The 25063-nt window shown below is 42.9% G+C and overlaps 2 protein-coding genes and 2 long non-coding RNA genes across 7 annotated transcripts in view; 2 read left to right on the top strand and 2 right to left on the bottom strand.

Moving 5' to 3' along the window:
* Positions 1-518: 518 nt before the first annotated feature.
* Positions 519-3335, bottom strand: LOC307201154. Its single transcript, XR_013832594.1, has 2 exons — positions 3275-3335; positions 519-656 (listed from the first exon to the last, which is right to left on the bottom strand). It is a non-coding gene; the product is annotated as an uncharacterized lncRNA (long non-coding RNA).
* On the top strand, positions 2827-20032 carry BAG1 (BAG cochaperone 1). 4 transcript variants are annotated; one of them, XR_013832488.1, is made up of 8 exons: positions 2827-2932; positions 4845-4973; positions 6644-6726; positions 8374-8487; positions 8781-8888; positions 12956-12998; positions 16062-16124; positions 17496-17572. XR_013832488.1 is itself a non-coding variant. In XM_079950113.1 (7 exons), the coding sequence occupies exons 1-7, from the start codon at positions 2875-2877 to the stop codon at positions 17583-17585; spliced, it is 645 nt and encodes a 214-aa protein (XP_079806239.1). In that variant the 5' UTR covers positions 2827-2874; the 3' UTR covers positions 17586-20032. The 4 variants fall into 4 exon arrangements, 3 of the variants coding, with proteins under 3 accessions (XP_079806239.1, XP_079806241.1, XP_079806240.1); XM_079950113.1 differs by lacking the exon at positions 12956-12998 and having other exon boundaries at positions 17496-20032; XM_079950115.1 differs by lacking the exons at positions 2827-2932; positions 12956-12998 and adding an exon at positions 4087-4338 and having other exon boundaries at positions 17496-20032.
* On the bottom strand, positions 14454-23094 carry LOC307201097. Its single transcript, XR_013832531.1, has 2 exons — positions 21069-23094; positions 14454-14681 (listed from the first exon to the last, which is right to left on the bottom strand). It is a non-coding gene; the product is annotated as an uncharacterized lncRNA (long non-coding RNA).
* The window catches only part of ZNF830 (zinc finger protein 830), a 17204-nt gene continuing 15226 nt past the window's right edge, over positions 23086-25063 (top strand). Inside the window, exon 1 of the mRNA XM_079950206.1 lies at positions 23086-23280. Coding sequence (XP_079806332.1) covers positions 23096-23280 — 185 coding nt within the window. The 5' untranslated portion in view covers positions 23086-23095. The remainder of the gene's footprint in view (positions 23281-25063) is intronic.

Genomic DNA, 25063 nt, shown 5'->3' with positions numbered 1-25063 from the left:
TGCAGTTCCTTCTGTCTCAATTATTGTTAAATATCAAGATGTCAACTTTTTGATGTTATTGGTCTCCAGCCGGTTACAGGTGCTTGTGAAACTATGGTTTCTTCCATTTCTACATGGGAACTATTTATGTGTTTCGGAATCCACAAATTTCAAAAAGCCTGAAGACCTTTGCCCCTCCCATTGTCTTAGTTTAAAAGCCTGGTCAGTAGCTCATTTTCTTGGAGGGCCACTTTGAGGAGGGTGGGACAAGTGGGCCCCCAAGAGACAGAAAACCAGTCCCATTGTCAAAGCCACTACTCCCTCTGTGTACGTTGGTGTGGGTTGGCAGCTGGGACTTGGCCAGCTGCTAATACTCAAAGGGCTGGACTTGGCCAGGTAAAGGAAATAATCCACATTGCTATGTCACCTGCCATCTCTTCCTGCAAAACATATCCTCATTGAGTTAAACAGGATACACTTGTCCAAAGTCAGTGTGAATAGGCTTCCACCCCAATGAGACAGTTTCTATTTGTGTAGTCTTTTTGTGTAGAAATTTGATGTTGCACTTTAATAAGTTGTGAAATGATGAATATGGATAATTCCCTGCAAGGGGTTGTTGCAGATGACTGTAGGGTGAGTGATGTCTTCAGCAGCCATGATGATTCGGGAAGGATTCCCTAAAAGGTAGCAAAGATTGACTGTGATTCCTTTAGGAAACTAGATAATGTTCAATAAAAACCAGTTGGCTGGCTGGCAATGGAGGTAACACAGGTAATAATCACATATGCTCCATAAAATAGTATGCTTATTTACCAAGACCGTTCCTGTTCAGAAATAAAACTGGTGAAGCTTTTTGTGACAGGGAAGCAGGGCAGGCACTGGGGGAAAGTGCTCATTCTACATTTCTGCGTGTCAGGCTGCTGTTAAAGGCACAAGAGCAGCACCAAACACACAAACCCCAAATTCTTCTGCATAGGCAGGGAAAAGCTGTCTGAAACGTCATATTCCCTCTTTCGAACATGCTCCGGTTCAGAGATCTTCAGAGGGGAAGCCTCTGCCCTGCCACCCTCACAGGCACACTCGGTGGGCATGTGGGAGAGGGCCTTCTCGGTGGTGGCTGCTCCCAGACTTTGGAACTCCCTCCCTGGAGAAGACAGTGCTCCCTCCTTGCTGCCCTTCCGCTGGCAGGTGAAGAGCACCTCGTTCCAACAGGCTGCTGGGAACCAACTGCTTCGAATGAAAGGGCTGGTGCTGTGCTGTTTTTGGTGGATTGTATGGTTTTAATAAAAAAAATTAATACTGTAAATAGATACACCTTTAAGTTGTGTGCATTCAGCTTTACCTGCTTAGCAGAAAAACCTAAATGGCAGGTGTCAGGAGAAAAAGAATGGCAGTCTCACCTGCCAATATGTTTTGAATGTATGTGCACTCCTTGAAATGTAACCCCTGCGTAAGTCAAGAGTTGCCTGTAATCACAAAAATAATAGTGTACTGTAGAACCTCCTTGTTCCCAACAGGCTTTTAGGAACGGGCTGCTTCTAATGAAAGGGCTGGTACGCTGCTTTTGTTGTGATTGCCTGTTTTCAAATAGTTTTATATAGTTTTAATTCTGTTACACAGCTCAGGACCTCAATACCTCTGCATACGAACCAACCGGACCCCTGCACTTGTCATCCAAGGCTCATCTGTGTGTGCCCCCTCCACAAGACACGGGGGGGGGGGGGGGCAAAAATAGCCTTTTCTGTGGTGGCTCCTCATGGTGGACTGCTCTTCCCAGGGAGGCTCGTCTGGTGCCTTTGCTACATCTGAGGCCCAAAGTGAACACTCTTCCGCCAGGCCTTCAGCCATTGAACAGTCTGGCCTTTTAAATGGGGTGGGGAACAGTGGCGTAGCGTGGGTTGTTAGCACCCGGGGCAAGGCAAGTAATTTGCGCCCCCTAACCCGTGGATTTGCGCCCCCTAACCCTAGCCCCCCGCAGGTGGCGCTGTGGGTAAAAGCCTCAGCGCCTAGGGCTTGCCGATCGAAAGGTCGGCGGTTCGAATCCCTGCGGCGGGGTGCGCTCCCGTCGTTCGGTCCCAGTGCCTGCCAACCTAGCAGTTCGAAAGCACCCCTGGGTGCAAGTAGATAAATAGGGACCGCTTACCAGTGGGAAGGTAAACGGCGTTTCCGTGTGCGGCTCTGGCTCTGGCTCTGGCTCTGGCCAGAGCAGCGATGTCACGCTGGCCACGTGACCCGGAAGTGTCTCCGGACAGCGCTGGCCCCTGGCCTCTTGAGTGAGATGGGCGCACCAACCCCAGAGTCTGGCAAGACTGGCCCGTACGGGCAGGGGTACCTTTACCTTTTTAACCCTAGCCCCCAGATGTTGCGCCCGGTGCGGCCGGCCCCCCCTGCACCCCCCACGCTACGCCACTGGTGGGGAAGATTGCTATGGTGATTTCTTGTAATTGCATTATTGGGTTGTGTGTTTTTTTTTTAATTATACCATATGAATTACATTTTTAATGTTGCACACCGCCCTGTGATCTTCGCAAGAAGAGCAGTATATACATTGAATTAATAATACTGTAAAAAGGATGCCTGAAAAATAGTTTCCCATCCTCCCCCCAAACATTTCTTAGCTGATCTTATTTTTAATCAGTACAACCGCCTTCGGCCCCTGTGAGGGGGAGGCGGTGTAAGAATAAAAAGAAGGCAAGAAATAATAATAATAAATGATAATAAGATAATAAGAGATGCTTGAAAGTAGGTAAGTAAATAAGCCAGCCAGCGGCGTCTCTCCCGCCCTGGGGGTCTCGGGCGGGAGGCGCGCCTCTCTCGTCGGGCTCCGGCTGCTCCTCCTCCTTCCGGCGCCGGAGGGCGGCACTCGGCGTGGGCTCCGCGAGGGCGAAGCGGGGCATGGCGGGGCCCGGAGGCGGCGGCGGGGGCTCGTGCCTGACGGTGACCGTCACCTACGGTGAGAGCGGGGCGGGGCGCGGGGCGAGGCCGGGGCTTCGGGCCTAGCGGGCGGGCGGGCGGGCGGAGCCCGGAGGCGAGCGGGGCGGGAAGGGGCGGCCTCCCCGTCCGGCCCTTGCGCCCCCGGCAGCCGCTCCCTCCCCCGTGGATGTCGCCCCGCTGAGGGGAGGGGGGAGGGGGGCGGCACACGCACACTGGACCCCACAGACGCCTTCGCGCCCACATCCAGCCCCCCATGCAGTTGTGCATTCATCCATCCGTGCATTCACACGTACATCCATCCATCCATGCATTTGTACATCTCCGTGTGCTTTCCTCCATACATACATACACACATACATACACACATAGCTTGACCCCTTTCCTGAAACCCAGGAGGTTCCAAGGCTAGAGTGCCTCAGAGCCAATGCAATTCTGGGCTGCATCAATAGGAGTATAGCATCTAGATCAAGGGAAGTAATAGTGCCACTGTATTCTGCTCTGGTCAGACCTCACCTGGAGTACTGTGTCCAGTTCTGGGCACCACAGTTCAAGAAGGACACGGACAAACTGGAACGTGTCCAGAGGAGGGCAACCAAAATGGTCAAAGGCCTGGAAGCGATGCCTTATGAGGAACGGCTAAGGGAGCTGGGCATGTTTAGCCTGGAGAAGAGGAGGTTAAGGGGTGATATGATAGCCATGTTCAAATATATAAAAGGATGTCACATAGAGGAGGGAGAAAGGTTGTTTTCTGCTGCTCCAGAGAAGCGGACACGGAGCAATGGATCCAAACTACAAGAAAGAAGATTCCACCTAAACATTAGGAAGAACTTCCTGACAGTAAGAGCTGTTCGACAGTGGAATTTGCTGCCAAGGAGTGTGGTGGAGTCTCCTTCTTTGGAGGTCTTTAAGCAGAGGCTTAGCAACCATATGTCAGGAGTGCTCTGATGGTGTTTCCTGCTTGGCAGGGGGTTGGGCTCGATGGCCCTTGTGGTCTCTTCCAACTCTATGATTCTATGATTCTATGATTCTATTCTATGTGCCCAGTATTAGGAACCTCTGAGAAGAAGAACTGGCTCTTGCCTTTTTTCTGTGATGTCACAATATACTTTGGCAGCCAGAGGCGTCATAGCTCCTCTGCTGTGATGTCAGTGGGTGCCTGGACAGCTGGGCAACGGATGACTCAGAGAGACTGTAAAGAGACTGAATTTTACCTCCGCAATGAGCTCAGCAGGGTGACTCTCAGCAAGCTGTTCTTGCCCTCTTCCCCAAATCTGTTTTACGGGGGTGGGGAGAGGATATTGAACTGAAGTTAGAGGATTTTTTTGGAAGTGTCACTGAAATTATATACAAATGGCTCAAGACATTCAAAGTATTATCTCTTGTATTATCAGCCACTATATATACATGTTTTTTACTAGGAGTAAGGTCAGTAAGAGAACCTCTGCAGTACAATCTGATAAATGTGGGTAATGCAAGCAGTGAATTCAGGGATGAGAAGGACCTTCATGGCTCTACTGGGGTCAGTAATAAAGACTGGCCAATGGATAACAGTCTTGTAGCAGGGGGAAGATGGCAATTTGAGGGATGCAGGCAGAGACCCTGATGTGGGTTGAGAGGCCTTTGGGTTCACTCCAGCCTTCTTTGTTGTGGGCTGGCTGCGGCTGATGGGGTTGTAGTTCAAAGGCAGCAGGATGGCAAAGGCTGAGCCCCTGGGAGTGTGCGCTAGGGGCCATATTCAACTAAGTCATCATACTCAGAATAGACCCACTGAAATCAATGGACTTAAAGTTAGCCACACCCGTTTATTTCAGTGGGACTACTCTGAGTATGATTATGGTTGAACCTTTCATGTGTGAAGCTTTACCCCATTGCTTTATCTCCATGTAAACTTTATTTGTAATCTGAATATATTTTCATTATGGTATTTTCAGGTAGTGAAAAACACAGTCTTCAGGTTGCTTCTCAAGATGAAGACAGCCAGCCAACAGTACGTGATATGGCTCTCTTAATTGAACAAGTAACGGGAGTTCCAATTTCTTTTCAGAAACTGATATATAAAGGTAAGTAACGTTTTTATATTTGCAGCACAATCCTATGCATGGCGACTCAGAATTAGGCTCCACTAAGTTCAATGGGGCTTATTCTTGTGTGTATAGGATTACAGTGGTGCCTCGCAAGACGAAATTAATCCGTTCCGTGAGGCTCTTCGTATAGCAGTTTTTTCGTCTTGCGAAGCAAGCCCATTGACAGCTTAGCGGATTAGCGCTATTAGCGGTTTAGCGGTTTTTAGCGATCAGCTGTTAAGCGGCTTATCAGCGGATTAGCTGATAAGCGGCTTAGCGGCTTAGGAAAAGGGGGGGGAAAGGGGGGAAAACCGCAGGAACTCGCAAGACATTTTCGTCTTGCGAAGCAAGCCCATAGGGAAATTCGTTTTGCGAAGCGCCTCCAAAATGGAAAACCCTTTCGTCTAGCGGGTTTTCCGCCTTGCGAGGCGTTCGTCTTGCGGGGCACCACTGTGCATGCAAAATATCAGTTAGAACTGGTCTTAAATAACCATATACAGTTGGGTGAGGATTTATTTTTGCTGAATAGCTATGCTAATTTCATCTCTTTTTTAAAATTGATTCATCCAGAGAACAGATCATGAATCAGTTAAAACTACAAAGTGAGTTTTATTCATCACATGCTGAAGTACGTGCATGTATTGTGAGAGAGAACAATTAATCACCAATATTCATTCTTCTGTTTTTCTTACTAATATATTTGCCTAGGCACTGTGTATTTGAGTCAAGCTTACACAACTTTGGGCTCATCAACCTGAACACAGCCTACTAGGCATGTATGATATTTGACACACCTCCCCTTTTTTACAGTTTCATGCATTACACAGGAGTTATGAGAGGCTTGTTGAGCCCATGATAAAGAGCTATAATGGATGGTGGGCTCTGTTCACATTAATGGGTTACAGTGTGCTGGGTCAGTTTTAGTGTTTCAAATTTATTATAGTGCATGTAGTTTGAAAAGGAACATGAATGGTATTACTGCTACACTAATTTCCGGGATTCTCGTAACCATTTTAAGGTATTAGGAACCTATGAGAGAAGAATAACTGGCTCTTGCCAATTATTGAATTTTATTTTATTTTATTAAACTGAGTATCAAAGTAATGCTAAAAACCTTTTCAGATGATTTCATTTGTCTTCTGTTTCTGTTTTGTTTTGAAAAAGTTTTGTTTTGTGCTTTCCTTTTAAAGAGAACTAAGCTGGATATTTTATCAAATAAATAGAGCCTCTTAAAAATTATGTTTAATGAGCACAGCCTGTTCCAGTATAAGCAGCTGATTCTCTGTGATGTCACAATATACTTTGGCAGTCAGAGGTGTCATAGCTCCTCTGCTGTGATGTCGGTGGGTGCTTGGACAGCTGGGCAACTGACTCAGAGAGACCGCAAAGACCTTCAAATGTGAATTTTGAAATCTATGAACAACTGTTGTTATGTCATTAAGGTGTGCCATAGGCTTCCAAGTGATACCTTGTATCAATATCAACAACGGAGCATTTTTGGAGCCTTTTATGTTAATCAGGTGACGCTTTCAGCTTTATGCTGGTATAGGTGTATAAAAGGTATGCAAGTTGTTCCATATTTGTAAATGAATGTAAAACTGACTCTTCATTTTGTTTGCTGAAGTTTCCCAAATAAATTTGTAGGTTTCTTTGTTATTTCTTCCTAGGAAAATCCCTGAAAGAAATGGAACAGCCTTTGGCAACATTTGGAGTTAAAAACGGTTGTAAAGTCATGCTGATTGGAAAAAGGGTAACTTTCATTTTATGAAGGCTGTCTCTCTCTTTCCCCTCTCCCTCCCTCTCTCCCTCTCTCCACACACACAAACACACATGGATGAACATGTATCGTTGAGCTTCCTAATATGAGAAGTCATATTTTCCCCCCTTGGTATTCAATAAAACATTTGCTCACTTGCTATTTCTTCTCAAGCACAGAGCACTTTCTCCTTGCTCTCCAGTAAGGAAAACTGACTATGCTTTTGTTTCCCCGTTTTTTCACTTTTGGAGGGGGTAGTTTTATCCGATCCCTGGCTTGGATCCACTATTTGCACTGCTGCACAGCCTCTTGCACAAGCATGAGCAGACGATGTCTCTCCATGCAGCACTGCAATGTGTTACAGGATGAGATGTGGTAAATAAGGAAGGCTGCACAAGCAGATGAACTTCTCTAGATTTAGTGTCAGCTATCCTGCAATACTCCTCCACTAACTTAGAAGCAGCTCTTCCACTCAAGCCCCTGATTTTAGTGGGACTTAGTGCCTAACTTGCTGTGGATTCTTTCCCCTTTTTCTAATGTCTTTTCTGCCTTCTGTCCTCTCTGTTCTTCCCATGTTGCTCTTTTTTTGTTCTGTTTATCTTAAAATGTACAGTGGTGCCTCGCAAGACGAAAATAATCCGTTCCGCGAGTCTCTTCGTCTAGCGGTTTTTTCGTCTTGCGAAGCATCCCTATTAGCGGCTTAGCGGATTAGTGCTATTAGCGGCTTAGAAAAATGGGGGGGAAGGGGAAAAACTCACAAGACTCGCAAGACGTTTTTGTCTTGCGAAGCAAGCCCATAGGGAAATTCGTCTTGTGAAGCGCCTCGAAAAACGGAAAACCCTTTTGTCTAGCGGGCTTTTCGTCTTGCGAGGCATTCGTCTTGCGGGGCACCACTGTATTATTTTGCCTTTTAAAAAATCATTCACAAGGCAGTACACAAAACATCTTCAAATAATGGAGCCTTAATTAACCAATAACCTTGTTTTACTGTACTTGTTCCTACCCAATAAACTCTCTGTTCTCTACTGAAATTTTTATGTGCATTGCATATCTGTGATAACTTCTCAAACAGAACTGGAAGGAACCCAAATCATCTAGATTGGGGTGGGGAACCTGTGCCCCTGCTCCCCTTGATGTTGTTAGAGTACAACTCATATCATATTTGAACATTGGCCAGGCTGGCTGGAGCTGACTGAGTCCAGCAACATCTGGGGGACCACATATTTTTTACCCCTGATCTAAATAAACTTGCTTTTTGAAAAGGAACCCCTCCTTTTCCTAACGACGCAATTTAAAATACATGCATCTTCCAAAATCTTAACTGTAGCTGTATGTTACTGCTTTGGATACTGTTTTCTTTTGCCGAAGAACATAAAGTAATAACTTCTAGGTACATATTAGTATTTGCCAACAGCAGTAACCATCTTTACTTGGTTGCACATCCATTGAAATAGTGAGTCTATTGATTTTTTTAAAAAAACAACACCAAGCAAATTGATAACTGTTAGAAGTAGAGAGAAGCAAGGGTGCTGAATGGAGTAATAGCAAGCTTCTAAATCTTTGTTATTGTATGCTAGAATAAATGTATCATAAATGTTAGGATTGATGTAAACCTGTGCCATCTTGTTCTAAATTACCCAGAATAGTCCAGAAGAAGAGACTGAATTAAAGAAATTGAAAGATTTGGAGAAATCTGTAGAACAAATAGCAAAAAAAATAGAAGATGTTAATAAAGAGCTTGGAGGTATTCAAAAAGTAAGTTGATTTCTTATTTCAATAGTTTACCTAGCTTTATAATTTTAATTGTTGATACTATATTTCCTAATTTAAATGAATTTACCTCAAAAGATCGGTCACTTATCTTGATATTTATGCCTCTTCTAGAAAAATGCTCTAGCTATTTCTTGATTCCTCTTTTAATCCTTCAAAATAATAAAGGGTGTATAATAGTATTTTGATAAACAACATGATAAATTATATTATCTAGATAAGATGTCTTCAGGTATGCTATGAGTAAATTTTTATGAGAAATTACAATTTCCATACAGGGATTTCTAGCAAAGAATCTTCAAACTGAAGCTCTTAACCAGTTGGACAAGCGGATCAAGGGAACTGCTGAACAGTTTATGAAGATTCTGGAACAAATTGATGCCATTGTGAGTAAACAATTATAGCAATAAGTTGTTGATCTCTGAAAGAATGTTTAGTTGTACTTTCAAGTAATATTGGCTTCGGAATAGTAGGCTTTCCTAGTTACTTAGTAGACACCAAATTAATGGCTTTTTAGGGCTCTTTTATGAACTCGTTGTTTCCCCACTGATAAATAGGTATCTCTGTTACACTGCTCATTTTCTGTAACACAAAAACAATAGTTCCATATACACTTTCTGCATAAGGCATCCTATTATCATTTATCAAATTATTCACTGTATTCAGTTTACTAACGTTCCCACTCCAGAAAAGCGATACAGCCGTCCCCCCACTCACGCAGGGGTTTGTGCATAAGTGAAATCCCGTCAAGTGGGGAGGACCTTCTAAAAAGCCTCTAAATGCCTGTTTTCCCCCTACTCTCCAGCTCTCCACACAACTCTCTCTCTCTTCAAGTAGTTGAAGTTCTGGGGCTGGCTGGAGGACGCGTGGGACAGCGGTGGCTGCTACACTGCCCCATGTGTCAGCTGTTAGGTGGGGAGGCTGAGCAGCCTAAACAAAGCCCCACTGCACCTCAGGTCTCTTTGGGGCTTCCTCTGCCCTCACTGACGTCCTCTTCAGGCTCTGGAGAGGGCCTCCTTACGAGCCACGAGGACTCTCTAGCTCTATCCCACCATTTCCTTGTGTTTATTTATTTTCTGGCGCTGCACATATGCACAGTTGTGCGCGAGTAGAACACGCGTAAGTGGGGGTAAGCCTGTATACATACAGTTGCCCTCATGCATCAGAGGCATTTTGAACAGTGGTTTCCCTTTCCGCTAACTGGGAAGATGGTACCAGAACTCTGGAAAGGAGGCAGGAATAAGCACCTTTCAAAGCTGTGTAGATGAGCTGCTAGTGTTCTAAAGAAAAATAGCTTTCTTGCACTTTTGGAACTTCTCATGTACTCCTCCAGACTAGCGCCCAAAACTTACAAATTCAAATGCAATTTGTCCTCATAGAAGCAGAACATTTTCTTCTACATATGTTTAACGTTTTGCTCACAAATGGCAGAAAAGACAAAGAAAAGTGAATCCTGTTTTTATTTATTTTTTTTTAAAAAAACCTTTATTTTTATTTTTTTAAAAAAAGTTGGAAGGACCATTTCAAGCACACTGATTTCCCCACACCAATATTGCTTCTCTGTAGGAAAAAGTGTTTGCATTGTGTTTATCGTAACATCACAATTGTAGGATGTGTCTGTTTCACCAAAGGTATACATGATAGAAGTCTGCAGTGCATCACAGCTTCTTACCATGTACATATGCAGCAAAATAGGTACATAACATGTTCCTCATGAGTGTATCTGTTCTTTCTTGCATAGAAATAATAACTGAGTCTTAAGCTGTTATATTATAATGTGAGAGGTTTTCTTCTGCTAAGCTTGTGGGATTCTGGGTCCATTTGAAGTACAGTCTATTACACTGGCTCAGGCTTCAATAGCTTTAAGAGAACTAGGTTTTTGTCAATGTATTGTAGGTTAGGAAGACTAAAACATAGCGAGGTTCAATATCCATCTGTAACTACAAAATCAGATTCAGGTTTTCATTTATTACAGTGTGCATGCTAAATATTAGCTCTTTTTGTCCACAAAGAAATTGGGAGATAGTTTCCTATAAGTAGTTATTTTTTACAAAACATTTGTAAAATGTTCCTAGACAGCTTACAAGTAGATCAAACGTTTAAATGCCAAAACTTCCATTCCTTTTATCATTTTGTAGAATACATATTTTAGAACCTTATTTATAGGTTGCAAATCATTCATTCCTTTAGGTATTCAGCTAATTTTTATTCAGAGTAGACCCACTGCAATTAATGGATCTTAGTCTTATTCATTAATTTCAATGGGTCTTCTCTGAATAAAAATTATCTGAATACCACACTGAAAGTCATGATTAATTACATTCTAGCTCCAACAGAGCTAGGAGAATGAGATCAAACACTTTTGTGTTAATAGCCAGTCATTGTGTTCCTCATTTATACTTGAAGAACTTGTTTAAACATGCATTAGTAACTTTAGAAAAATGAATTGATGTGCTTATGCAACTTCCTTAGCTAGACTTTGCAGATACAAGGGGGTGTCTGTAAGACTGCTTAAATAAAGATGCACATTTAAATAATTAGATAACTGGTTTTTGTGAGCTTTTCAAAATATTTTGGAGATGAAAATACTAGTTTTGTAACCTTTAAAAACCTATTTTCTCTTTCAAATATTGGACTAAATTAAGTTCTGACCATTTATAACTTAGAGATGTTATAAATTTATTACTTAGTTAACTAAACTTCTTTTTTCTTCCAAAAGAGCCCAGCTCAGCAAACATCGAAATATTTAAAAAGAATAAAAACATATTTGAGATATTGTAAAGCTAATTAGGAACCAGCTAAAAAAATTTCAAAGCACTTAAAGGTAAAGGTAAAGGTACCCCTGCCCGTACGGGCCAGTCTTGCCAGACTCTAGGGTTGTGCGCTCATCTCACTCTATAGGCCGGGAGCCAGTGCTGTCCGCAGACACTTCCGGGTCACGTGGCCAGTGTGACAAGCTGCATCTGGCGAGCCAGCGCAGCACACGGAACCCCGTTTACCTTCCCGCTGGTAAGCGGTCCCTATTTATCTACTTGCACCCGGGGGTGCTTTCAAACTGCTAGGTGGGCAGGAGCTGGGACCGAACGACGGGAGCACACCCCGCCGCAGGGATTCGAACCGCCGACCATGCGATTGGCAAGTCCTACGCGCTGAGGCTTTACCCACAGCGCCACCCGCATCCCAAAGCACTTACAGCATCAAAGCACTTACAGCATCTAAAATCTTTAAGAGAGGGTAATGTGGGTTTTCCATAAAATTTTGAACTGGAAAATCTCTGATAAAGTTACACTGCTCAACTGAAAGGGATGTGACTTAGTATTTTTATTTGACTTACATTGGTTTAAAAAAGGCCTTTAAAAAGTAATGCTGATTTTACATGCTGTGTAAAATCTGAAAAGTTTTTCCAGTAGCCTAAAGTAGTTGAAGTATTTGCTTAATCTGTACTTGGTGCAATTCAAAAAGATCAAATTCTTCAGTTGGAAATGATTTTTATTGGAATGTTTTAAGAAGGCATAGACCTTGGGAGTTGCATAATGTAGTGTTTAGCATAATAATTAATAATGCAGAGTTGTATGGAAGGGCACAAACTGGAAGATGAAATTGAAGTCCAAACAGATGAACCCATCCCAACATTTTTATATTTCATTATCACTAATGCAGCAGTCCTCTTTGTCACTACAATAGTTCTGTGATGTAGGCTAGTTATTCCCACTGTAAGATGGAGAACTGAGATCGACTTGCCTACAAACCATCCAGGGAGCCAGGCCTGAGAGAAAAAGGACTGAACTCTGGTCCAAGTCCAAAATATCTGTTGGGCCACACTGGCCAATATGGATCATAAGAAGGTTCTGCAACAACTATGTGAGATACAGCTTGATACAGATCAGGGAGAAATTGCCTTTCCGCCCCTAAAAAAGCAGTGATCATAAAATGATAATTATAAAAGCAACAAAATCCAGAAAATAAAAAGCAACAGGGACAGCACAGAATAGATAACACATTCAAGAATGCCTTACTGAAAAAATCATTAGAATAATATTGTTGTTAATTGGAGCCTGAAGATAAAGTGATCCAGCCTGAGACTAGTTTCATAGCTTGGCCACAACCACCAAGATGCACCTCTGATGGTAGTGAGATGCAGAACCGTCTCTGGAGACTGAAGTGTGCAGACAGGTTCATATGGGTAGAGGGAGGTTCTTTAGATATCAAAGTCCCAAGCCAGCTCTGAATTGAAATAGCCCATCTGAAAACATTCCAAATGAATAATGAACCAGGCTCCCTCTGCAAGATGTTGCTATCACCACGCCCTTAAATTGCAGTTGGTGACAGGGTCTTGCACAAGCATCCCAAGCATTAAATTATCTTTATTGATGAACTTTATTTTAATTGAATATTCAAATGTTATTGTAACTCAAGGTGTATTGCTAACTTCACCTCTTAAAACCTTGAATAGTTGGACAACGTATTCCTGGAGAGGAGACGTAAGCTGACTTAAGGTAAAAAGGAAAGATGGTGAGATCTGATTTGAATGTTACTGTAATGTTTTTCTCACACCACCAACTTGGAGTTGGTGACGTTAAGATCTGTTTGGTGCTGTGATCCTGTGTTTGCCAGTTGCCTAGTGAATATGAGCTTTCAAAACACAGTCTTGGGGATCTTGCTGAGTGTTCACAACCAGGGCTATTTCTGAGCGGATTCCTTAAGTAACTGATGTGAAGCCTGTAGTTATGACAAAATTACAAATGTCATGTTCCAATCATGTATATTATCTATCTATATATAAGAGGCATAAGGTGCCCTTAAAATATTCTTGGACCAGCTCTTATCAGCTCCTGTAAGCATAGCCAATGGTCAGGGAGTTTCTTTATTAATTGAATTTATATCCCACCCTTCCTTCCAGAGGAGCCCAGAGTTGTAGTCTGACAACATTCAGTGGGCCACAGGTTCCCCATCCGTGGTTCAATACTGACATAACAATTTGTTTCTCCCTATCATTTTTAACAAGTTTCCCTTGGTTCCCTGTAATGCACTTTTGAATTATCTATGACAATTAAGTGAGCTTCTTGTATTACTTTGGAAATTCTTAATTGCATTTTCCTCTTGCTCGGCACAGTGTTCCCTGCAAAATGCAGGCCTTCCTCTTACAGAAGGTAAATTGTGTTTTAGAACTCTCCACTGAGGGAAACGTTTAACCTAACTAACACAGTCCCTATTTTCGGAATAGAATAAACTTGCCATAACACCATTTCGGATCCAGAATGGTTCAGAGGATACTTCTTGGACAGTCTGATGTATGCTTTGGTGGCTAAGAGTATGAGCCAGGAAATCACTGGTTCAAGTCTAGCCTCAGTCACAAAGTCACCAGGTGGACTTGGGCATGGAAGTGTCTCAGCTGTGTCCTCCATCAGCAGTATGGGATGATAGTACTCTAGGACGTTGTATTGAGCACTTGAGAATCCTTGATATTTATCTATTTTATTTAAGGGCTGTATATCCTTTCAACAGGCTCCCAGGGTCTCTTACAAAAAGTTAGAATTACAGTGGCTGATATTCAATGTTCATTATACTCAGAGTAGACTCATTGAAATTAGTGGACTTTCCATTTCAGTGTGCCTGTTCTTAGTATGTTTAAACATTAAATATCACCCAAAAAATTTAAAACAACCACTTTGAAATAACCACAGTATGAATGAGCATTGTTATTTAAGTAATCTTTGTGCCCAAATACATTTGTGTAGTCAGTAGATTTTTCACCATATCAGTCTAATTTGGCAGACTGAGGTGTCCTCTGAACCATTTTGTTCCACTTGGATAATACATCAATCCTTCTCCAAGTTCATAATTTTATGTCTCTTGCTTATCAATAGTATCTGCCGTATATATACTGTGCACTAATAATTCTGTGCCAAGATAATTCTCATAATTCTTTGCCAAGAAATCTGGGACCTGTATATATTTTAATATTTTTTTAATACCTTGTTTTTCATAATTCTGCTGTTTCCAGTTATGTGGTAGGTTAAGAACTATGCTTGCCCGTGATGCCTTGTGCCGACAGCTAAAAATCCATCCCAGTCCATCCTCTGATTTAGGTTTCAAAGTGCGGGGGTCACTTTCTCCGTTCTTCACAATATTGGAGGCTAGCAGTATTTAGCAGGGAAGGACGGCTGAGAATTTAATACCTGGTGAAAATTTTCAAGTTGGTCAGGCATAATTGTAAAATATACAAGTATATATATATATGGATATATATATATATATATATATATATATATATATATATATAGGCGATCATTGTTGAAAACCTGTGTAGCATAGATTTTAAATCCTAAATGAAAGGTCAATATTTCATCCATATTTGTTCATTCTGAAAAGTTGTTATTTAAAAAGGAACTCTCTGTGGAAATCACTGTGATGTGTCTGCACCATGATTTCTATAATTAGCTAACATTTCTGGGCCCATAATTGGGCCTAAGCAAAACTAAGGTGACACTAGTGTCAGCTTATATTCAAAAGAACCCTGTGTTTAGAGTTAAATGGTTATGGAAGCGGTATTCAAAATTAGCTTGTAAATGACAGGACATTTTTTGCATTTGAAATATATAGATTCAGGAGAGAAAGAATTAACACAAGACTATCCAGGGTGCAATGAACACAATTTGGGTGTGTAATAAATGGGTTGGATAGTTTTAGCCTACAGAATAAATTCAGGAGAAGGCACACTCCTCTGTCAAGTTTAACCAAGAGCCTCACATGTGGACCTGAATTCCACTTTCATAGCACTTTGTGTTGCTTGATGAGGGACTTGTGTGAAGAGGAACTTGGCATTCTGGTTTTTTGCCTGCCTATTCTTTTGAAAGCTAGGTGGCGGCTGCTTCCGGTGGAAATGTTAAGAGCTCTAGTATCTATTGTAACTGAGTTTTTCATTTTGGTAAGCCTGCTTTGCAGATGCTATAACTGTTCAAATGGCCTAGGATTACACACAACTTGTGAGAAGACACACAAAGTCCTATCTATCTGCTCTGCAGTAATTTATGGCAGAGGTGGGGAATGGGATCCAGCTGGCAGACAAGATAATCATCCCCCCAACAGGCCAACTTTGACAGGTGGACATGCTACACACTTGTCAGTTTCCTGACACCACAGTGGAATCGTGTGTCCATTTTTTGACCACTGCAAAGCATTTTGCCAGTGCCACAATCAGCTGGTTATCAAAATTTGTGAAGGCAGATGTATGGCGCAGTGCATGACCTGATTTGGGGTTCCTGAGAAGCCCCTTTCACATCACTTTGTAGGTATGGTCAGTGCTGCTGCGTCACCTACATGGAGAGAGGCCTGGTGGGTTCTCCATGGCTGGTGTATAGAGTGTGCTAGGCATGCAGCAGTATAAACTAGCAGTGCCATTGGACTGAGAGTTTAATGAATTTAGATTATATAGGTGATTGGTTCTGTTTAGGCTGTCATTAGAATTGTGCATATACCTATTGCAATAACTATATTTGGACATACAACTTTATATATTGCTTTTATAATTAGACACCATCCATTTTGTTTTGCCACAGACTCTCCCAGAAAACTTCAGTGACTGTAAACAGAAAAAGAAGGGGCTAGTGAAAAAAGTTCAGGTGAGTCCCTGTACCAAGTGTAACTGTGTACATCTGATTAGGAAGTGGAACTTCCAAGTTTCTTGAAAAATCATGTGACCTCTGTTAAAATCTCAAAAACACAACTTCAAACTTTCAATCATTTGATATGCATATAGACAATCTCATTAAGAAACAGAGAAATAATTTTTAAAAGCAAATAAGTACAGTGGTGCCCCGCAAGACGAATGCCTCGCAAGACGAAAAACCCGCTAGACGAAAGGGTTTTCCGTTTTGGAGGTGCTTCGCAAGACGAATTTCCCTATGGGCTTGCTTCGCAAGACAAAAATGTCTTGCGAGTTTTTCCGACTTTTCCCCCCTCCCCCCCTTTTTCTAAGCCGCTAAGCCGCTTATCCGCTAAAAGCCACTAATAGTGCTAATCCGCTAAGCCGCTAATGGGCTTGCTTCGCAAGACGGAAAAACCGCTAGACGAAGAGACTCGCGGAACGGATTCTTTTCGTCTTGCGAGGCACCACTGTATGTACATGTTTTTATGAAGAAGTGAAGAAAAAACAAGCATCGTCCTAGCTATGTGTTTATTACCATTTGTATTGGTTACATTTCCCATGCAGGACCTTGGAATTGCATTTTAAATTTCAGAAAATATAAACAAAATAGTAGTCCAGAATAGTGTGCTGTTTGACAAAAGCACCTAGAAGTCACATTGCTCCTCAGTCTCAGGCTCTCTCCCACTCCTCAGAGGAGCATTCAGTAGTTGAACACCTGATCATCTCTTTCTTTTTTCCTTGCAGACTTTATTGCAGATAGCAAACATTTATATTTGAATAGCTGAATGGCAACAATTTCATGGATCCCCAGCGTTAATCTACTTGTTCCTAAGTAGTCAAACTATTGCTTGCAAACTGGGAGTGAGCCTTGGGAATGCATGTGTTCCCTTTCGGGTGTGTCTTAACCCCTCCTGTTCCTGTTCCTTTAACTATGGTTTTGCATTACATTTGCACCTTTGCCTAATTTTGGTAAACACTAATCATGCTCCCTCTCAGCTGTGATTTACAAGCCCACTATCAGTTTGATCTCTTGGTCAAGATGGAAACCATGATTTTCAGATGTAAAACTTTGGTTAAGAAGAACAGGAAGGGTGGGTTCAATTCAAATTAAAGAGGGTAAAGAAAGCTAGAAGGAGGGAGCACCCATTCCTGAGGCTGGCTTCCAAATCGCAAACTGGCTATTGCTACACCAGATCATAGGTATGTTTTATAAAAAGAGTTACTTGTGCCTATAATTCATAAGCTAGGTTGTTCTTGCTGTCTTTTCTATATATAAAAAAATACTATGCTTGGTTTTTAGATACCCTATTGCATTAAGCCTCATTGTCCTTAATTTTGCTTTTAGGGTTTCCTTGCACAGTGTGATACAGTGGAAGGCAGTATTGGTCAAGAAATTGATAAACTGCAGTTGAAGAACATGGCCCTGGCAGAATGAGGCATTATTTTAAGTAACTAGGAGAAATAATTGCTCTGTGAGCAAGAAGAAGAGTTTGCTCTTGATTTTGGAGCACCTGTTTAGTATTCAAAATTTTATTTTAAGCAGAGTCCAGTAATCCTGTTGCATGTTGACCATTGCTTACTGGTTGTCACATGTTCTGCTTAGATGTAAAGCTCTTCTTTCCAAAAAATAATACAACACATTCTGCTGTTTTTCTTGACTAGATTTCAAAACATGCCTTTGTGTGATCATATTTGTTTCAGCTAAACTACATGTTGCTTTCCTTCATTAATCGTTCAGAGCAACTACTGTAACTATGATGCTGTTAAGTAAAATTGTGTGTGTTCTCAGATGTAGGAAAGATTTAACCACCTGAGGTTTTATCTGTCTTACTTTCAGAATGCCTAAATTTGAATGTACTGTAAGATGTATTGTGCTTTTAACTAGTGGCTGAACATCGATAAGGTCCTTGATGGTCATTTTTACATATTTGTGATATATTGTGTATATGTTCTGTGTTCTCTTTGGGTAGTGTAGGACATTCTGGAGCAGGAAATTCCCATCAGACTTCCTGTCTTCTATGGTGGGGGAGGGGGGCAGAGTTAGTCACATGAATGATGAATGTGACACAACAGCCTCACAAGAGTTTGGCCTACGCCAGGTACTTGGTTAGCCGTGTGCTTCTCAGTTGTGGAGGCTGCTGAGCAGCAGCTCCCACCCCAACTATCCCAGATTCTCTCCTCCATACTGCTAGCAAAGGCATGGAAATACACCAAAACCAAATCCTGAGGAGAATTATGGGTCCTGTAGTGCCTAGATGCTTCACTTGCCTAGGCTGGTGAGGATAATGTGTATAGTGGTTTCAGTTTTACACATAGCTACCCTTAGGAAGTCTCAGCAACATGCAGGCAAGCAGCTTGGCATGTGTGCCTGGTCAGTGCGGGGAGGAAGCAACATAAGCAGCAACTGCTCAGGATGACCCCCTCCGCTCTCTGATGGTATCCATTGGAAAGGTTATGGTGTGGGGGGTCCATTCTAATGCCCTCCAGTTGCTGGGCACCACAGGGGTCCACACCTTGACCACAAAGTGCACAACCCTGCAAAAATTCAATTAGAGGGAAGAGGGTGTGATTGCTGGTGATTGCTTTCCTGCTGCATTAAGATGACAGACGGTGCTTTTCTTAACATTGCATGCTGCTGAATCAGGCTAAGCTAAGCAGCAGCAGTGGGCTGAGAACATTGGTGTAAGCAAAAAGTGGCAGGTTGTCTCACCTGCTTCTCACCCACCCCTCTGTAAGGAGATGAGGAAGCCCTTTCCATAATGTAACCTGGTGTCAGAAACTATTACAAGCAAGGAGGAGGGAGAGCTCTCTGGGAGGAAGCCCAGAGAACAGAGTCTACGTCTACCTCTTTATTTGCCCCAGAGAATTTCCAAGCCCTGCTGCTCAAAGCAGTTATGAAGCCTAGAGGCAGCAAGTAGATGTCTGCAAGTGAGGGGAAGCCTGTGAAGGAATTTGTAATCCTAGCTGGAACTCTGTGAATCTCAAATGAAAGGGAGAGGAGTGGGATTCCCCTACCCCTTTTAGCAAATCAACTCAGGAATGATCATGTTATACTACCTACCCAAGAGCTGTCCGGAGACCTTTCCTTCCAAGAAAGGAAAGGGGTTGCAAGGGACTGAACAAATGAATTTGCCCTCTGCAAATTCCATGAGGCTTCTGCCATCTGTAATGTCCTCAGCAGCTTACTCTTCTTTTCACCAAGGCCTTAACAAGTTCTTTTAATTCTCCACCAGAGCAATGGACTGAGTTGTCTTACTCAGATGCAAGTTTCAGCTCAGAAAGTTGGTGAGTAGTCCAGGCTTCAACTAAATTCAAAGTAGCCACCCCCCTTGATGCCACTTGAGGAAAATCTTAAAGATATAAAAACAAAAGGTTGTGCCTTCTACAGTACTTCAGTCTTACAACATCTTCCTCAAATTAAAGTGTATCGGAGGCGTTCGTGGCCAAAGAGGGGGTGGCATTAGCAGCAGCAGTGTTCTCCAGTCACAAAGTGTTGGTCAGACTCCTGGGGTCGGGGGCAATAGCAAATGGCAGGCTGTCACCAAAGGGAAAAGGATGTTGACAAAATTCTACCTGGTATAAGACTAGCATATTCCAGAGCCTATCAGGTAAGGAAATGGTAAACAACAGATAGGTGCTTGATTTCCCCTCCCTTCCCCCTGATTTGCTGGAGCTTCCTTCTCTCATGACAGAGCCACCAGGAAAATATACCTGCTGCTAGCTGTTATCTCATTTCATGAACATCAGGGTGAGAGAACCAGTACCATCCAAAAAGAACTTCTTTGGCATTTTATATATTTTACAATGCGAAAAAATATGGAAACTGGAGAGCCATTCTGGATCTCAAAACTCATGAATAAACATCTAAATTGTAAGTGGAAACTTTTGAGATCTGTAACACACACACACACACACTAAAAGCAAACTACTTTCTGGTCTCCACAAAGGCCAACTCCACATGCCTGTTCTCCCATGTTCCTATGGCTTCAAAATACATTTTTGAAACAAAGCTGTGCTTCAGCCTTGCCTCCACCCAGAGACTGTTCACCAAGATCATGGTGTCAGTTGCAGCAAATCTCTGACTCCACTACCTGGAAGATACTATTAGATCTTAAGAGTGTGGGGACTGCGAGACAAGTGTGCAGTGTCTCCAAAGCCGTGGTTTCCTTATAAAGAAGATAAAAGTTGCTGAATAGTGCTGAAGTCATCTTCAGCACTATTCAGTATAAATTGTTCCTGTTTCAAGAATGATAGAAAAGGAGGGAGACACGACTCTGATCCATGAGACTAGGTTAACTCCTTTCCTAGTGTTCTGCCATTATTTTTTAAACAAATTCCAGCAAGCTTTTAATTTCCCTACTTGGGGCTTTTGTTTGCTTTAGGCTTGCGTTTCTGCTGTTTGTTAGTCATAATGTTTTACTGTGCATTCAAGAGAACAGTTCTGGTTTCTTTCAATCGGTGCCAATACGCTAAATGCTTTTATACCTTTAGCTGCTTTGGGAATCTCCAATCAGGGAGGAAAAGCAGGTTACAAATATGAATAAAATGTGAGCCTCAGAATTGTACTCTTGCTACCAGGAGTTGCTAGAACACTCATGTCAACCAATGAGGTGCACCAGGAAGAAACACTACTAACGCAAGTAGGCTGAGGTCCACTCTCTATTGGAGGTGGAGCACATCAGGGAATATATTTAAATGCAAGGAAACCTGCCCCCTCCAATCCTCATCACAGACTTCTTTTGAAACTCCCTCTGTTCTGTGTCCAGGGCTGCTATATGAGGAAACCAGTCAAACCAATTCCTGCAGAATTAGTAACAGTTCTTTGGAGACACAGCAGAAATTAAATGGCAGGATTCTGCAACAACATTGAAAGTAACACTATAGGCAACAAAAAGACTCGTCATACTAAATCACAAACCCGGAAAAAAGAAGTTGTAAATGCTAGGATGCTGAGCTGGAGAGATTGTGGTCCAGGTCCAACTCAATGAATGGATGTGGCTGGGTCCACAGCCTGGTGGGGGGAATAATGTAGCCTTTTTGTCTGAAGATTGAACTGTACATGAGCGGAACACAGGGTTCTGTGGCTCTTGTAGGGTTAATGAGGATGTATATGAAACTCCTCAACCTGTTCAAAGAACAAAAACAACTGATAAGAAATTATTGTTAAACTCAGTGGTACCTTTCAGTAAACATGCCTGGGAGAAGGCAACTAATTAGCCTGCTCTTAATTAACAAAATGTGTATATAAACCAATTGATTGTAAGAAAATCTCAATGCAGTTTACAGAAATATAAAACATTAGCACGTTCAAGTTAAAAAATTACTGTATATAAAAATGTTCCAAGGTATTATTAAAACCAGCAGTAGCTAAAAAGAAATAAAACACATGTACCTTCTGTTTTAAGTAATCTTATGAATGTATCCAAAGAAAAGAAAAGTTTGGAAGCCTGTGAGCCCTCAAGATTTTCTTTCCTGGGAGAAAATTTCTTTTGAAAATCAGTGATGATTATACATGTTTGCTTTGGTAGCACATATACTAGTGATGCTTTTTCAAAACAAATCAAAATACAACAGTTTCGGTCTATTGTATGTATTGCACTTTAACTGGCATATTTCTTTTTAAATATGTAAAGAGTGTTGTTCATCACTGGGGGGGGGGGGCGATCATTGGGCCAACCTTTCCCCTGGTGTATATATATATATATATATATAACTATACAATATCATACCATACTATATGCAGGAGGCAGGCTTTAGCTATTCCTTGTACCCAAACAACTCTGAAAAGTATCTGGTCTGTATTGCAATCAGATAAGGTCATTATTATTATTATTATTATTATTATTATTTATTATAAATTATTATTAGGTTGCAACAATAAGTAGAGGAAAACCATTATAGGTCAAACATTCTCATCCCAAAAAAAAGTGAAAAGGGTAGAATAAAAAAAGGAAAGGACACATGAAGAGGGGAGAGAGACTACATAATGATGAAACTTTATAATGCCAGGAATTATTTAAAAGGAAAAATGTTCATAACTTACTTTGTTGTTCCAAAAATGTAGAAATAAGGGCACACCTCTTAATAAATTTGGTTTTTTATCATTAACTCTTGCATTTTTCTTGCATGCAAGTTTAACCATTAAGTTAGTTTGCGAAGCTTTCCTTAAGCAATCAGTTATGGTGAGGGGAATATTTATTTTTCTTAGTGGCAATGCAGTTGTTTTTGCTGCCATTAGCAGTGCAGTAATCAGCTGTAAATCATCATTAATGATTTCAGAATGAGTTGTTTCAGAGTTTCTTGAGAGATCAGTAATTCCAGACCACAAACCCAAACCCAGCTTCAGGGCCTGGCCATGCATTGCCAGGGCTGCCAGGAGACATTCATTATTATTCTTTTCATTTCAATACTGCTTTATTTTTTAAAAAAAAAACCTCAAAAGAGATTTACAACCTACATTAAGACATCAAATAAAGCAATCTAGAATGAAAGACAAACAAAATTTACCATTCAAAGCAACATAACAGGAAACTAAAATATGATTTTTTTTATATTATTACTGTACAAAGGACACCTACAGAATGCACATTCAACGCAGCTAAGCTAACCAAAAAATGATTCAAAAAGAAACACCACTAAAGGAAGTCCAATACAAAATGTGCATTGAAAACAGTATCATTAACAACACAATAAAATATTACCACACGCACAAGACCTCTCTCTTGACATCATTTCCGGGGAGCATCTCAAAAGGGGCGTCCGAAGGTAGAAGGAAGTCCCGCCTCCAGTCACTCAACCGGCTGCTGCTCCGCTTCTTCCGGCCTCCGCGGCGGTTGCTAAGAAGCGGGCGGGGAGAGAGGCGTCAACGTCACTGTCTGTGACGCGATTTCTTCGCGACGAGCGAGGCTGGATGACGCGCTTTCCGGTGCGCCCGCTTCCTCGGCGATGGCGGCTTCGGGTCCGGCGGCCGGGAGGCCTCGGGGGCGGCCGGCGGCGGCGGCGGCGGCCTCGGTGGGGCAGGAGGAGCTGCGGCGGCTGATGCGGGCGAAGCAGCGCGAGGCGGCGGCCGGAAAGAAGAGGAGGGTCGACTCTCCCTTCGCCAGATACCCTTCCTGGGTGGCGGGGGGGGGGTCTCCTGCTCTGGGCTCCCATAGCAGCGCTGTGAGGCTTGCGGCTGGGAGGGAGACCGGGGAGGACGAGGGGAGGCGGGGGAGGAAGGGCTTAGGAAAGAACTCTGCAGCCGCTGCTCTTGTATTTGCTCCCCTCCTCGTTGCCAGAGTGGGACCCAACACGGCCTGCAAATAATACTAAGAACAGCTAGAAACATAGGAGGGAGACAACAGTAATTAAAAAGCAGTTAAACATGGAGAGAATTAAGCTAAATATGAATACAAAATACCTTCTGAAACCATGCAGATAATCACAACACTGGTTGATGATCTCCGGCGGGCTAGGGACAAAGGTGAGAGCTGTTTCCTAGTTCTGCTGGATCTCTCAGCGGCGTTTGATACCATCGACCATAACATCCTTCTGGACCGTCTTGAGGGGCTGGGAGCTGGGGGCACTGTTATACAGTGGTTCCGCTCCTTCCTCCTGGGCCGTGTTCAGAAAGTGGTGGTGGGGGATGAGTGTTCAGACCCCTGGGCTCTCACTTGTGGGGTGCCTCAGGGTTCTGTCCTCTCCCCCATGCTTTTCAACATCTACATGCAGCCGCTGGGAGGGATCATCAGGAGGTTTGGGCTGGGTGTTCATCAGTATGCAGATGATACCCAGCTCTACCTCTCTTTTAAATCAGAACCAGTGAAGGCGGTGAAGGTCCTGTGTGAGTGTCTGGAAGCGGTTGGAGGATGGATGGCGGCTAACAGATTGAGGTTGAATCCTGACAAGACAGAAGTGCTGTTTTTGGGGGACAGGAGGCGGGCAGGTGTGGAGGATTCCCTGGTCCTGAATGGGGTAACTGTGCCCCTGAAGGACCAGGTGCGCAGCCTGGGAGTCATTTTGGACTCACACCTGTCCATGGAGGCACAGGTCAAATCTGTGTCCAGGGCAGCTGTCTACCAGCTACTTCTGCTACTCAGGCTGAGACTCTACCTGCCCGCAGACTGTCTCACCAGAGTGGTGCATGCTCTGGTTATCTCCCGCTTGGACTACTGCAATGCACTCTACGTGGGGCTACCTTTGAAGGTGACTCGGAAACTACAACTAATCCAGAATGCGGCAGCTAGACTGGTGACTGGGAGCGGCCGCCGAGACCATATAACACCGGTCTTGAAAGACCTACATTGGCTCCCAGTATGTTTCCGAGCACAATTCAAAGTGTTGGTGCTGACCTTTAAAGCCCTAAACGGCCTCGGTCCAGTATACCTGAAGGAGCGTCTCCACCCCCATCATTCTGCCCGGACGCTGAGGTCCAGCGCCGAGGGCCTTCTGGCGGTTCCCTCATTGCGAGAAGCAAAGCTACAGGGAACCAGGCAGAGGGCCTTCTCGGTAGTGGCCCCTGCCCTGTGGAACGCCCTTCCAGCAGATGTCAAAGCGATAAACAACTACCTGACATTCAGAAGACATCTTAAGGCAGCCCTGTTCAGGGAAGTTTTTAACGTGTGATTTTACTGTATTTTTGGTTTTTATGGAAGCCGCCCAGAGTGGCTGGGAAGGCCCAGCCAGATGGGCGGGATATAAATAATAAATTATTATTATTATTATTATTATTATTAACAACAACAAGAAGCATGGACCACCCCTTTCATTAGCAGCAGTCAGCTCCCAAGAAGAGCCCCCCCCTAAAATCTCAGAACCAGGAGAGGTTCATTATGAAGTCTTTCAGAGAGCTTTAGCCTAAGACATAATTCGTTGTTCCATCAGTGATTATGATGTTACCCAGGTTGCCATAACCATTTCTATGTCTCCTTTCCT

This window comes from Podarcis cretensis (genome assembly GCF_951804945.1).
Source record: "Podarcis cretensis genome assembly, chromosome: 13".
NCBI classification, from domain to species: domain Eukaryota; kingdom Metazoa; phylum Chordata; class Lepidosauria; order Squamata; family Lacertidae; genus Podarcis; species Podarcis cretensis.
The sequence above is the reverse complement of the archived record's forward strand: the minus strand, read 5'-3'. Positions and strand labels throughout refer to the sequence as shown.

Excerpts from the sequence above, each read along its gene's own strand:
- BAG1 (XM_079950113.1), top strand. The coding sequence starts at position 2,875 with ATGGCGGGGCCCGGAGGCGGCGGCGGGGGCTCGTGCCTGACGGTGACC. Across the intron at positions 6,727-8,373 it reads TCATGCTGATTGGAAAAAGG|AATAGTCCAGAAGAAGAGAC; the intron begins GTAACTTTCATT and ends TAAATTACCCAG. Across the intron at positions 8,488-8,780 it reads AGCTTGGAGGTATTCAAAAA|GGATTTCTAGCAAAGAATCT; the intron begins GTAAGTTGATTT and ends ATTTCCATACAG.